A 12,320-nucleotide genomic window follows, 5' to 3' on the forward strand; every position below is an offset into this window, starting at 1 on the left:
CAATTGCGAATCTCTAGGGTTTTGAAATCCCTCCAGGTCCTCTAGAATAGAAGGAATTCTTCCCCCAAATTTATTATTGGATAAATCCAACACCTGGAATCTGTTGAGATCTCTGAGCCACAGAGGAATATCTCCCTTAAGGTCAATTGAGCCAAGGCTGACAACCCTCAACTGTAGACAATTTGCAAGGGCGTGTGAAGAAAGCTCACCCACCAATCTGTTCCTACTGAAATCAAGAAGCTTAAGCTGTGTACAATTGGCCAATGATGTAGGCAGGGTCCCACAAAAATTATTAGAATGAGCAGACAGAACTTCAATAGAAGAAGAAAATTGGATTTGTAGATCACCATTAAATAAGTTGTTGGACAGCTTTAGCCTCGTTAAGGCTATGCAATTAGTCAATGTTGCTGGAATTCCTCCAGACAGAAGGTTGTCTGACAGTACCAAAGCGGTTAAATGCTTGCACTTCCCTATGGATGGTGGAATCTTTCCGGACAGCCGATTGTGAGATACATGTAATATCTCGAGTGAAATCAACTCACCAAGGCTTTCAGGAATACCCTCTGAAAGATTATTGTTGTAGATGACAAGCTCAGCAAGATTAATGAGTTCACCAATACCATATGTTATTGGTCCATTTCAATTGTTTTCATTCAGAAGCAAATATTTCAACTTCTTGAGCTTTCCTATTTCAAGTGGTATAGTTCCAGTTAAAATGTTGCTATTCAAATACAATATTTCCAAAGAATTGAGCTCTGTTATGGCCTTTGGAATTGTTCCTGTCCAATTTAAAACAACTATTATAGGACGACGGATGGAAGCAGTAGTTACTATATTGCCTTCAAAGTAAAAACACGAGATTTGCTCACCTGTAAGAAGGTTATATCTAAGATCCAAAAAAGTGAGAGACGTGCAATCTCCTAATTCAGATGGTATAGGTCCAGTTAATATGCTTTGTTCCAGAAACAAATATCTCAAAGATTTGAGTTCTCCTATGGGTTTTGGAATTGTCCCTGCCAATTTCGATTAAGTATAATTCAAAACTATTAAAAAGAGCGCGACAGATGGAAATAATAAATATTATATTACCTGAAAGTAAAGACATGATTGTAGCGCGCCTGTGAGAAAGGTTGCGCCAAGGTTTAGCTCAAGGAGAGACGTGCAGTTTCCTAGCTCAGGTGGTATGTGTCCAGTTAAATTGTTTTCATTCAGATACAATAATTACAAAGATTTGAGCTCTCCTATGGCTTTCGGAATTGTCACTGCCAAATTCAACGAAGTATAATTCAGAACAATTATTGCTGTTAAAGTAAACATGAGAGTAGCGCACCTGTGAGATAGTTAAAGCTAAGGCTCAAATCAAGTAGAGATGTGCAGTTTCGCAGAGAATTTGGAATGCCTCCACTCAGACTATTGTAGGGGAAGCGGAGATGCTGTGATTTTCCCAAACCACCGAATTCTACAGGTATGCCCCCCGTCAAGTTGTTGTAGGATTGTCTAATCCACTGAAGCTGTGAGCAATTGGCCAAGTTGATATGGAATGCTTCCGCTGAAGGAATTGTTGGAAAGATTTAAAGTGCGTAACAAGGAGAGACCTCCTATAGATGGAGAAATAGTACCTTTCAATCCAAAATGAAGGAGAATTATGGCCACCACTCTGTTGGTATGTTTGGTGCACCAAACACCGGTCCAGGAGCACAAGTTTTCTGAATTGGTAGAAGTCCAATTGAAGAGCGATCTCATAGGGTCGGCTGTAATGCCATGCCTGAATGATAGCAGAGCCTCAACATCCTTATTCTCATCATAAACTTTGTGTAGCAGCATACGATCTTTCGTAACAGAAAGCCTCCCTTCTGTGTAGGGGTGATGTAAAGCAAAGACATCATAAGGAGAGGAAGAAGTGTTAGCATTCTGTATTGCGTTGGCGGCAGTTAATGTGAATGCCATAGCCAAGACTAAGAACAGCATTGCGATCATCACACCTCCTTTCATCTCTAAAACAAACCTTCGAGCACGAATCATGAAGCTAGCAGCCACTGCGTGTGTCGTAATAATGTAAATATTTAAAAATAGTCATCATCGGTGGGAACGGGGAAATTGTAGGAAAAAAGTCGGGGATATTAATAAAATAAGGAGACGTGTAACATTAATATATTCGAAAATAGTCATCGATTAGATGGACAAGAAATTATAGAAAAAAGTCTGGGGTATTGCCAAAATAATCAGAAATATTCTAACTGCCTTCGAGTGGTAGTAGGTAGATTGTTGTTTGATACGCGCAAAAGAAGGGACGTGAATTTACCCGCGTGGACCTTTTTAATGATTGGGATATCGATTCGGATGGATTGTCGGTGGCCAATGACAGGTCACTAACACTTTCTTGGTGTCGGTGCTCTCATTACAACACCATAACAGAGCAAATTATAGCAGTATTATTAGCAATTGCATCTTGGTGTGCAATGGGTACGTCGAAAACAAGATTATTGACCAAAACAATAAATATTAGAAATAGAAGAATATTTGTAAAAAAAAGAATTGATAAAGTGACATTGTAAATCATTTTTTTTTAATAGGTTGAACAAGTTTAATAATTTATCATATAGAGATAATTAATTTACGATCAATAGAATATCATTGAAATGAAGGATATGAAGATTCATATGTTAGAATTTGTACTATATATAAATCTGAAAAAGGATCAATGGTTAATGGTGTTTCAAACAAGTATGTAGAATATGTACAATATAATAACAAAAACTATGGAATTGACCACATGGTTTAAATTATCTTTGTTTGAATATAAGAATTTGAAATGTTCTTGGAACCTCTCAACCCAATACGAAATCAACATGTATAGACAAGATCCTAATTTTTTTTCATATCAACATGTATAGACAAAATACACAAAACAAGTAAAAATATATATTTATCATCCTAAGGAATATTTGCTTATTTGCCATCATAAAATTTGCAACAAAAGGAGGACCAACTGGTTGAGCATTGTTTTGACAGATATTTGCAATAGGAATGACTATGACATAATTCTTTGTGATAATTTTTTGACCACAACTCTCATTTATTAAGAATCTCATAGACTTTTCCCAATATTACCAAAAAATAAAGTAGTCTAAAATCTACCATCAATTTTTATTTTAGGAAATTTATTTTATTTTAATTAAAAAGGTGTAAGATGCTTGCAGGAATTTTGGAGTAGAGGCCATATAAATTTTTATTTCCTTCTGAACATGCTTAAAAGATTAAATGGGTACTAGGAAATTTACTACGTGGCAGGGCAATGGAGTTTCATAATGATTGGTAGGTTCCTATCCTTGATTTCAAGGACTAGATTTTGGTGATTAATGAATGATTTCTATAGATTTAATTATTAAACTTGTTAAATTTATCAAAAAATTAAATTTTGCATTATGTCACTTTATCAATTATTGTTTTAACGACTATTCCTCTTTATAGTTAGAAATCAACTATGCAATTATGTATCCTCTTATAAGGATAAAAAATCAATTGAAGCAAAACCTAATGGGGAAGATATGCAAAAAAAATTAGGATCTTGTCTATACATGTTGATTTTGTATTGGGTTGAGAGGTTCCAAGAACATTTCAAATTCTTATATTCAAACACAGATAATGTAAACCATGTGGTCAATTCCATATTGTTTGTTATTATATTGTACATATTGTACATACTTGTTTGAAACACCATTAACCATTGATCCTTTTTTAGATTTTTATATAGTACAAATTCTAACATATGAATTTTCATATCCTTCATTTCAATGACATACTATTGGTCATAAACTTGTTCAACCTATTAAAAAATAACCAAGAAATTGGGTATGAATTTTTTTAATTGATCAAATAAATTGATGTTTCCTATTTTTTTAAAATTTAATTTTCTTTAATTTATTTCATTTAATTTTTTTACAATTAGATCATTTACACAATTGATAAGATACATATTTTACATACTACAAATTCTATCATATGAATCTTCCTATCCTTGATTTCAAGGACTTGATATTGGTGATTAATGAATGATCTATATAGGTTAAATTATTAAACTTGTTAAACTTCTCAAAAAAATAAATTTTGCATTATGTCACTTTATCAATTATTGTTTTGACCACTGTTCTTCTTTATAGTTAGAAATCAACTATGCAATTATGTATCCTCTTACAAGGATCAAAAATCAATTGAAGCAAAACCTAATGGGAAAGATATGCAAAAAAAATTAGGATCTTGTCTATACATGTTGATTTTGTATTGGGTTGAGAGGTTCCAAGAACATTTCAAATTCTTATATTCAAAAAAAGATAATGTAAACCATGTGGTCAATTCCATAGTGTTTGTTATTATATTGTACATATTCTACATACTTGTTTGAAACACCATTAACCATTGATCCTTTTTCAGATTTATATATAGTACAAATTACAACATATGAATCTTCATACTCTTCATTTCAATGACATTCTATTGGTCATAAATGAATTATCTCTATATGATGAATTATTAAACTTGTTCAACAAATTTCAATCGCATTAAAGGATGAGTGGATTTGTCCGTAAATATTTACCAAGATGTATAGGAAGCCAGTTGTGTTTAAGGCCATGTACTTATTATTGTTATTATAACTTTAAATGATAAGCGTAAAACATGAATTCATGTTGTCAATAAATCGAAGAACTAAATTATTTATACATAAATTTCAAATTTATAAAATATTTATTGCCATATAAGAATTGTCTAATAATCCAATGGGCTCTCTCAACGACGGTTTAGATATATATAAATTTTTAAAATTTCAATTTTTTATAACTATTATTCTCCATGAAATTTTTATCAATTTTTTAACCCTCCACTAATTTATTTTTCCTTGTGGACAATATCAGAGGTAAAGAGAGGGCTGTAGAGAGAGTAGGAGACATGGAATGAATAAGAGAGAGAGATAGAGATAATAAGATATGGTTTGGAAGGGAGAGGGAGAGATGGGAAGATAGAGAGGGAGGGAGAGAGAGTGGGAGAGAAATACATAAAGTATAGAAGAGAAGTAGCGCAATATAAAAAGAGGGAGCAATAAGGAGAGAGGGGAGATAGAGATAAATAGATAAATAAGAAAAAGAGATTTCAAAACATGTTTCAAATTTTTTGTTAATTATTTATCTTAATTTATTTTCAACTATTTATTTTAAGAAAATAAAAATAATAAGTTTTGTATAATATTTAAAAGAATGTGTTTTATTTTCAAACTTGAATCTAAATTAAATAATAAAATAGAGAAAAATTAAACGTAAAGTCAAAATGTATCAAAATCAAAATATTAATAAAAATGATAATAAAAAAAATTAAAAAAAAGAATATGTTTCAATTTTAAAATTAAATACTTTATTTTAATATTTTTTAAAATAAATTAGTAAAATATTTTTTTCCAAATTATATAAAAAAATTAATAAATATAATAAAAAATGAATGTAAATTTAATAATTATTTTAAAAAAAATCAAAATAAGAATATTTTTTAATGTTAGAATGAAATATTTTATAAATCTTTTATTTTTAAATGAATTAGTTTAATAAAAAAATCAAATCATATAAAAAAATTAATAATTTTATAATAAAAATGATCTAACATTATTATTATTAAAATACATCTAATCATCTTCATATTCTAATGGTTTTTTTTTTTAAAAACTCTATTTTATTATGTAAGCTTTGTAAAATGGTTATTAATTTCTGCAAGGAAATAATCGCAAGAGGTTCTTGGGGGTAGAGTCTGCATGGGAACGTGTCCTAAAAACTTTAATTTTTTTGCATTTAATTTCCTGCACCTAGTGGTACTACGGCAACGTATTAGTAGATAAAGTATGAAGCCGCAGAAAAAAGAGCAGAAACAATTTACAAAAAGCATTATGGTAGACGGGAAATGGCAATAGGAAAATGGAGACGAGAGAAAACAGTCAAAATGGAAGGGAAAAACGACCGGCGGAAATCATATCTAACGGTTAAATAGCGGTGAAAGGTGTGAAAGGAAGGCAGTCCTTTCACGCACCGACACCGTACGCAAACGACAGAATAGGGAAAAGAACAATCAACGGCGGAAACATTTCCAATGTTCTTGCATTCGTTTTGGCTAACTTTCAGCCATAGATTTTAAAGATCAGGGTGTTCATCTCATATATGGAACGCCTTCGGCGTAATTACCAAGAGTATGATGAAGCAAACTATATAGGGGAGAGGTGTCAATATGTGTGTATCTTAATTTGACATATGTTATGTGGATCTTAAATAAAAAAGAATTTGTCGTCTATTTTGATATTTTAGTGGAAGAACAAAAAAGGTCATTGTTTTTCAAAATCGGATGCATTTGCCACGTGTTCCTAGTCGATTCATCCAACTTGTCAAAAATCCTCAAAATTGTGCGCTGACCAAAACATCGAAGGCCACACCTTGATAACTTGCCCTAAAATCTCTTGTAGCTAACAAGGTGGCCACATGGCATCCGAATGCATGGCCACCTTATTCACCAACTTGTGTGCTTTTACTACCCGTTGTCACCCTACATTCCTTGTCCACTCGCATTAACTCTGCATCACTTCTGCTTACTACCATCGCATAGCTCAACTTTTTCGATCACAAAGTCATTGAATGCACATGTTTTGATGCATTTTGATGCCAACTTTCTTTTAGTTTTCTCCTGCTTCTTCTTGAGTCTTCGACACATTACATACCATAACGTGTTCACCCAAAATCTCAAAACATGCTCGCCTTGGCTATAGCTCTACTTTCAACCTCAACATTGGCTAACACTCTCCTTGCATGTCCAACGATGGGAATGGAAAGTGTCTTCGGCATTTGTTTTCCCATTCTTGGAAGTTTAAAGGTAACCATTGACAAGTTATTTTGTTTAAATGATTAGAAAATCAAGTACACAAAGATTAATGGATCCAATGACAATGTATTCAGCCATGTAGTAAGGTTTTAAGGGCGTACATAAACTATTAATATTCTAAGGATAAACATATAACTACCATATAGTTTAACAGTTTAAAAAGCCATACACTTCAAAGTTCAAAGTTCATAGATAACATACGATTAACTTGAACATATGGGGATTTTAGTGATAGAGGTATTTAATACCCTCCCATGTTTCTTTTAGCCTATCTACCATTTCTTTAGGGAGTACAAATCCTTGTTTGCATCCATAAAACCATCAAACTCATCTAGCCTTTACTTTTTTCCCACTCCATCTTTTAATAGCTTCCAAGCCTTTGCCATTTTTGTTTTTTTCCCTTCGACATTAAGATCAAAATATCATACCATTACACCTGATTTAAGGACAGTTTCCAAAGTCTCCAAGATCATCTTGACAATCTCAACATTTTCCTATCTAACCATACAGTCGACAATGCCATATGCGTAGAGAGCATATCCCATAATTTAAACTATGGGATCAAACAAACTCTCATACAATTGCCCATCATGCATGTACCCATTTGACAAGAAATATGGTCCGAAAATCTTAATCACTGTCATTTTCTCCTTATCCTCCCCTTTCTGAAATAGTCTTTCAACCTGTTCCTCAGGAGTCTCCTTATGTATATATATATATATATATATATATATTTATGCATATGTATATGTATGTTTGTGTGTGCGCACGCGTGCGCATGCAGATATATATTTGTAGACTTGACTGACATTCTCTAGACTTAATATGTTACTTAATGTGTAATTTAAGAATGGTCAATCCACTTCATTGGTTGATTGATTAACTTTTTGTAAGGTGAATACGGTCTGTGTGTATTGACGAGTAGTCGATCCCATCGGATCTTATTATTGGCTCGAAATTTGATTGTCGTTGGAGGTTCATATACCTTTTGGGTGGAGCATTCAAGGGCACTTTGTGAGCATCTATTTTAATTGCGGTTTTCTACATTCCATTTGCCGGTGTTTATATCTTCGAAACCAGAGTATATTCCTCTTAGAAGCGTTGTTGTTTTCTACCCTTGAGTAATTTCTTGGCCAATTATTTTTCTTCTTCAGTTTTAGCTGCCCTAGTCGACTGATCTTTTAGCAGGCTTATAAATATAAATTTACGGTTTGCTTTAGTTTTGTTGTGATCATAGCTAGGCAACTTCTTTGCCAATTAGAAAGAGCCCATTTCTGGTATGCCCATGTTTTTATCTTGTGGCTCACATTTGTGAAAGGCGGATTTGTCTTTGGTGTGCTTATTCCAATATCGGCCTCATACTTGTTTTGGCCTGTACCCGTGAGTGGTTTGGTTGGCAAGGGCATAACTTACCTGGCTTTCCACAACATTTGTCTTTTTTGGTTATACCAACCTGTGTTGATTGGCGTGCGCAGTGGTTTGCACTGGGGTTCTTTGTGTTCGCAGTAAATCGGATCATTCTTGCAAACACAACTCTCATTTCCTCACTCTATTTGAAAGCTTGTTGGCTCATCTAATTGGCTGTTTCAGGGTTTTACTCTCGTGTGCAACATTGCCTAGTGGGCATGACCACAACTTTGGTTGAGCAAGTCACATTGGAAGTGGAAGAAAGACCTTTCCTCCATCAATTAACCATAGTCAAAGAAATTCTATCACCTACAACTACATTAAAAGGGGAAGCATGATGAGAAAGTCCTTAAGGATAATAATTGATCTGAGTTTGGAGAATTTTTAGTATCTGGAGGTTTCATGTGTGACTACTTTGATTCTAGCTTAGTTTTTTTTTATCATTCTATATTTTCAATCTAATAATTAGTCTATCAAAATACAATACTGATTGCATGATATAAAATCTTCCCTTGAATGAAGTGAGCATAAGCTATAGTGTGTTTTTTATTTTTTTATGGACATTAAAAATAGTTTTTGTTGTCATATTATAATAGGCTTTTAATATCACCTAGATAAAACTCTTCCAATAATATCCTAAGACACATCGATTCTTTTGTGGTTAGCATTCAATTAAAGAGCTATAGAAGGTAGTTGTTTAAGTACATTCCATATATGTTACCTATTTTCACCATGTCCAGAAGGCATGTCTTGAGGTAGATTTCCTATTAATAGGATCACCAACATAGCCAGTTGATTCAACCAAAGTACTAAGATCAAAATGATTTCTAAATGTTGTATCTATATCCTAGACTTAGTCATACGAGAGGGATAAGGAGTTAGTCTCACCTTTGTATTAACTAGTTAGCAAAATAAAATAAATAGAAAACTAATTTCCATAATCTATAATGCATAATATATATCTCTATATATGTATGTAATATTGTTTATCCATCATGTGCATATTCTTAGGGATCTATCCTTCCTACAATATTTATCTATTTTCTTTATATCCTTATATATTCCTATCCACCATTCTTATATATCTCTTTATTCCTTATCTCTATCACATTATATCCTTTGATGTACAAGTATGTAGCTAGTGAGATGTTTCCCTTACATTCTACTACTATTTTGGAGGGTAGCCTTTAGCTACAATCTTTACAACCTCTTTACAAAGGTTTATGGTAGCACTTTGTCACTATTTTGTATCTTAGCCAATCCCCTACTAACATCACCCCCCCTTCCAAAATTTTGCCTTGCCCTCAAGACAAGTATACCCTTGCTACTTGGAAGAAATACTTTAGGTATCTCATTGAGATTAGTAAAAGTGTTATTCCATTGTACCTTGCCCACTTCAACTAATTAGTAAAAGTTCTATCCCATTATCTTTTCGACTTTCTAGTAGATTCGGATCTACCTAAGTGGACTTAGATTTGTCATGCTTTTCATCCTTCTTACCTTTTTCCTTAGGTCTTGAACATTTAGGGCCTCCTTGACACTAATTGATACCCTCCTCTTCATCTCTTTAGGAAGTAAATAAACCACCACATATTCACTCTTGAAAATAATATAAGTACTCCCAATAGCCATAACAAGAGAATCCCACAAATCAAGAAAAGAATAAAGAATGAAATGATACTTCTCCTCATCCATTTTAATATCAACTAAAGTCAATTAAACTACCAACACATTGAATTCTTCCAATCGGTCTATAATACATTCACCCTTCTTTATTCTTAAGGAATATAATTTCTCCCTCAATAAAATGTCATTCACGAAATATTTGGCTTGATTACATCTCACCAAGTTTCTTACATAGTTTTTGTGAAGAGGCCTCTTCATGAAATTTGATTAAAATAATTTTTTTCATGAACAATATGATTAAAGTCTCATATTTACTATCCATAATATCATATCAGGAAGCTAAAAAAGGATCTATAGGCCTTACAAATTTCTCATCAACAACATGCCATCGATCTTGATTTATCAACATATCCTCAATCTTTAGCTTCCACATCTCAAGATTATTTCTTAAAAATGTATATATCCACCTTTATACTCCTTGATGAACTAGCCATGAAGATATTTGTATAACAAGATCACAAAGTATCTTTTGTACAAGCTCCCACTCAAATTAGATTAGTTAAAAAAAAAACCCACAATTGAATTAATACCACTTCTAAGGAATTTATGCTCTCACAAAAACTTCAACACTAATCTTGAGAGGAAGCTTATGCAAAAAAAAAAATATCTGTACAAAAATTATAGAAGTAAATAAAAATAAACCCATACTCCAAAATCCACACTATATATTGTTAAGAAATCACAAGATAGTAATGCACTTGCAAAGCAAGCTTTCACAAGAGTATAACCAACCAATTATCTAGAGGAAATACAACAAATACTATACTCTTATAATACATCACAATACCTAGTTGCAATACAATTCCCTTAGAAAATAGTGTTTTTGTCTAGTGCAAACAAATCTAACATAACTTTATGGTTAGATTTATGGCTTTTCATGGAATTTCCCGTGAACCCCTATCAGGGGATTTTCTTGCAATACCATACATGCGGATACCCCTTGCACCCCCATGTTGAACTATTAATAGTAACCATTTGTAATTGCAAGGTTGAAACATCACTTTCCTAACAATTCTACACATAAAATTATCATTATACCTAGAGGAATATTGGTTGCACACCACAACTACTCTCGTTTAGAGTACTATCACGTTACTATAATTAATAAAATCACATCTTTATGTAATCAAGTACATTTACATTATCTTATCACTCTAATTGTACCATATCACATTGCCACAATTTAGCAAAGTATATTTTTTATCCTTTCTATAGAGGCATAATGCTTCAATTGGTGTCTCTTTCTCTACTTTTTTTTCTTTTCACAAATATTTGAAGCAACTTATTAGTTATAGTGTCTAATTCACTTGTGTGATAGATGATAATCTTACATATCTTTCTTCTATTTTAAATTTCCTAGGGAATAGCTATGCCAAGAATAAGAACACAAGAAGAATTAGAGAATGGTTCATTAATTTACATGGAACAAAATCCTTTCAAAATATCTAAATATTTACTTTTATGCATGGATAAAAATGATCATATATTTTGAAAATTATGGTCAAATTAGATTTGCATGCACCTCAAAGTAGGGGATAAGATGTGATACGATCCACACATTTAATAATGGTAATGATGCAACATATAGAATAGATCTCACACAATACGAGTGATGTTTGTGGTCCTTGAGATGCCCTAATATCTACACTATGTAGAAATAGAATAAGCCCTTGGTATACAGTAACACCATATAATATTTCAAATGGAAGCAACCACTTTTCACCATATTTCTAGGAGATTCTAACTATAATATCATAATCAACACATATTCTTCAATTATATTCACCACCTATACATCACACCTAATAACATAATGAAGGGTATAATCCTAATGAAGACCTACTCATTACTTAATTTAATGAATTACACAAATTATCCATGTGATCCAATATAACTAACTAAAGGGATATGAGCCACAATATAACATCTCCATCCCACCTAAATGTATTTTATAATCATCCCTAGATACATCAAAAAATTAAAAAGCAAAATTTTAATAACCATGCTAATTCCCATTTGATGTTGTGTACATTTTAATGGAATGCATTAATATAATTACATGTTGATAATTGGCACACTCTTGTGCTTAGTTTGGTTCACAACTTGGTGCTACACTTTTCCCATGTACTAACCTTATCTCATCTTTAATTACATATATTTTGTAAATTTTCTATTTAAGCATAATTAATTAACCTACATTCACACTTGTATCCATAATTATGATTCTTACCTTGAACCCAACACCTTTGGGTCCATGGTCAATCCCAAATATCCTGGTACCTAACTTATGAGATGTAAGATTGATCCCAAAGCTGAAATAT

General features: G+C 32.5%; 1 protein-coding gene across 1 annotated transcript in view; it reads right to left on the reverse strand.

Moving 5' to 3' along the window:
• Window positions 1-639: 639 nt before the first annotated feature.
• The window catches only part of LOC131078537 (LRR receptor-like serine/threonine-protein kinase FLS2), a 59,335-nt gene continuing 47,654 nt past the window's right edge, over window positions 640-12,320 (reverse strand). The window contains exons 10-14 of the mRNA XM_059210130.1: window positions 8,320-8,455; window positions 1,620-2,036; window positions 1,331-1,549; window positions 870-1,013; window positions 640-779 (exon numbers count right to left, since the gene is read on the reverse strand). Coding sequence (XP_059066113.1) covers window positions 640-779; window positions 870-1,013; window positions 1,331-1,549; window positions 1,620-2,036; window positions 8,320-8,455 — 1,056 coding nt within the window. The remainder of the gene's footprint in view (window positions 780-869; window positions 1,014-1,330; window positions 1,550-1,619; window positions 2,037-8,319; window positions 8,456-12,320) is intronic.

This window comes from Cryptomeria japonica, chromosome 8 (genome assembly GCF_030272615.1).
Source record: "Cryptomeria japonica chromosome 8, Sugi_1.0, whole genome shotgun sequence".
Classification (NCBI taxonomy): domain Eukaryota; kingdom Viridiplantae; phylum Streptophyta; class Pinopsida; order Cupressales; family Cupressaceae; genus Cryptomeria; species Cryptomeria japonica.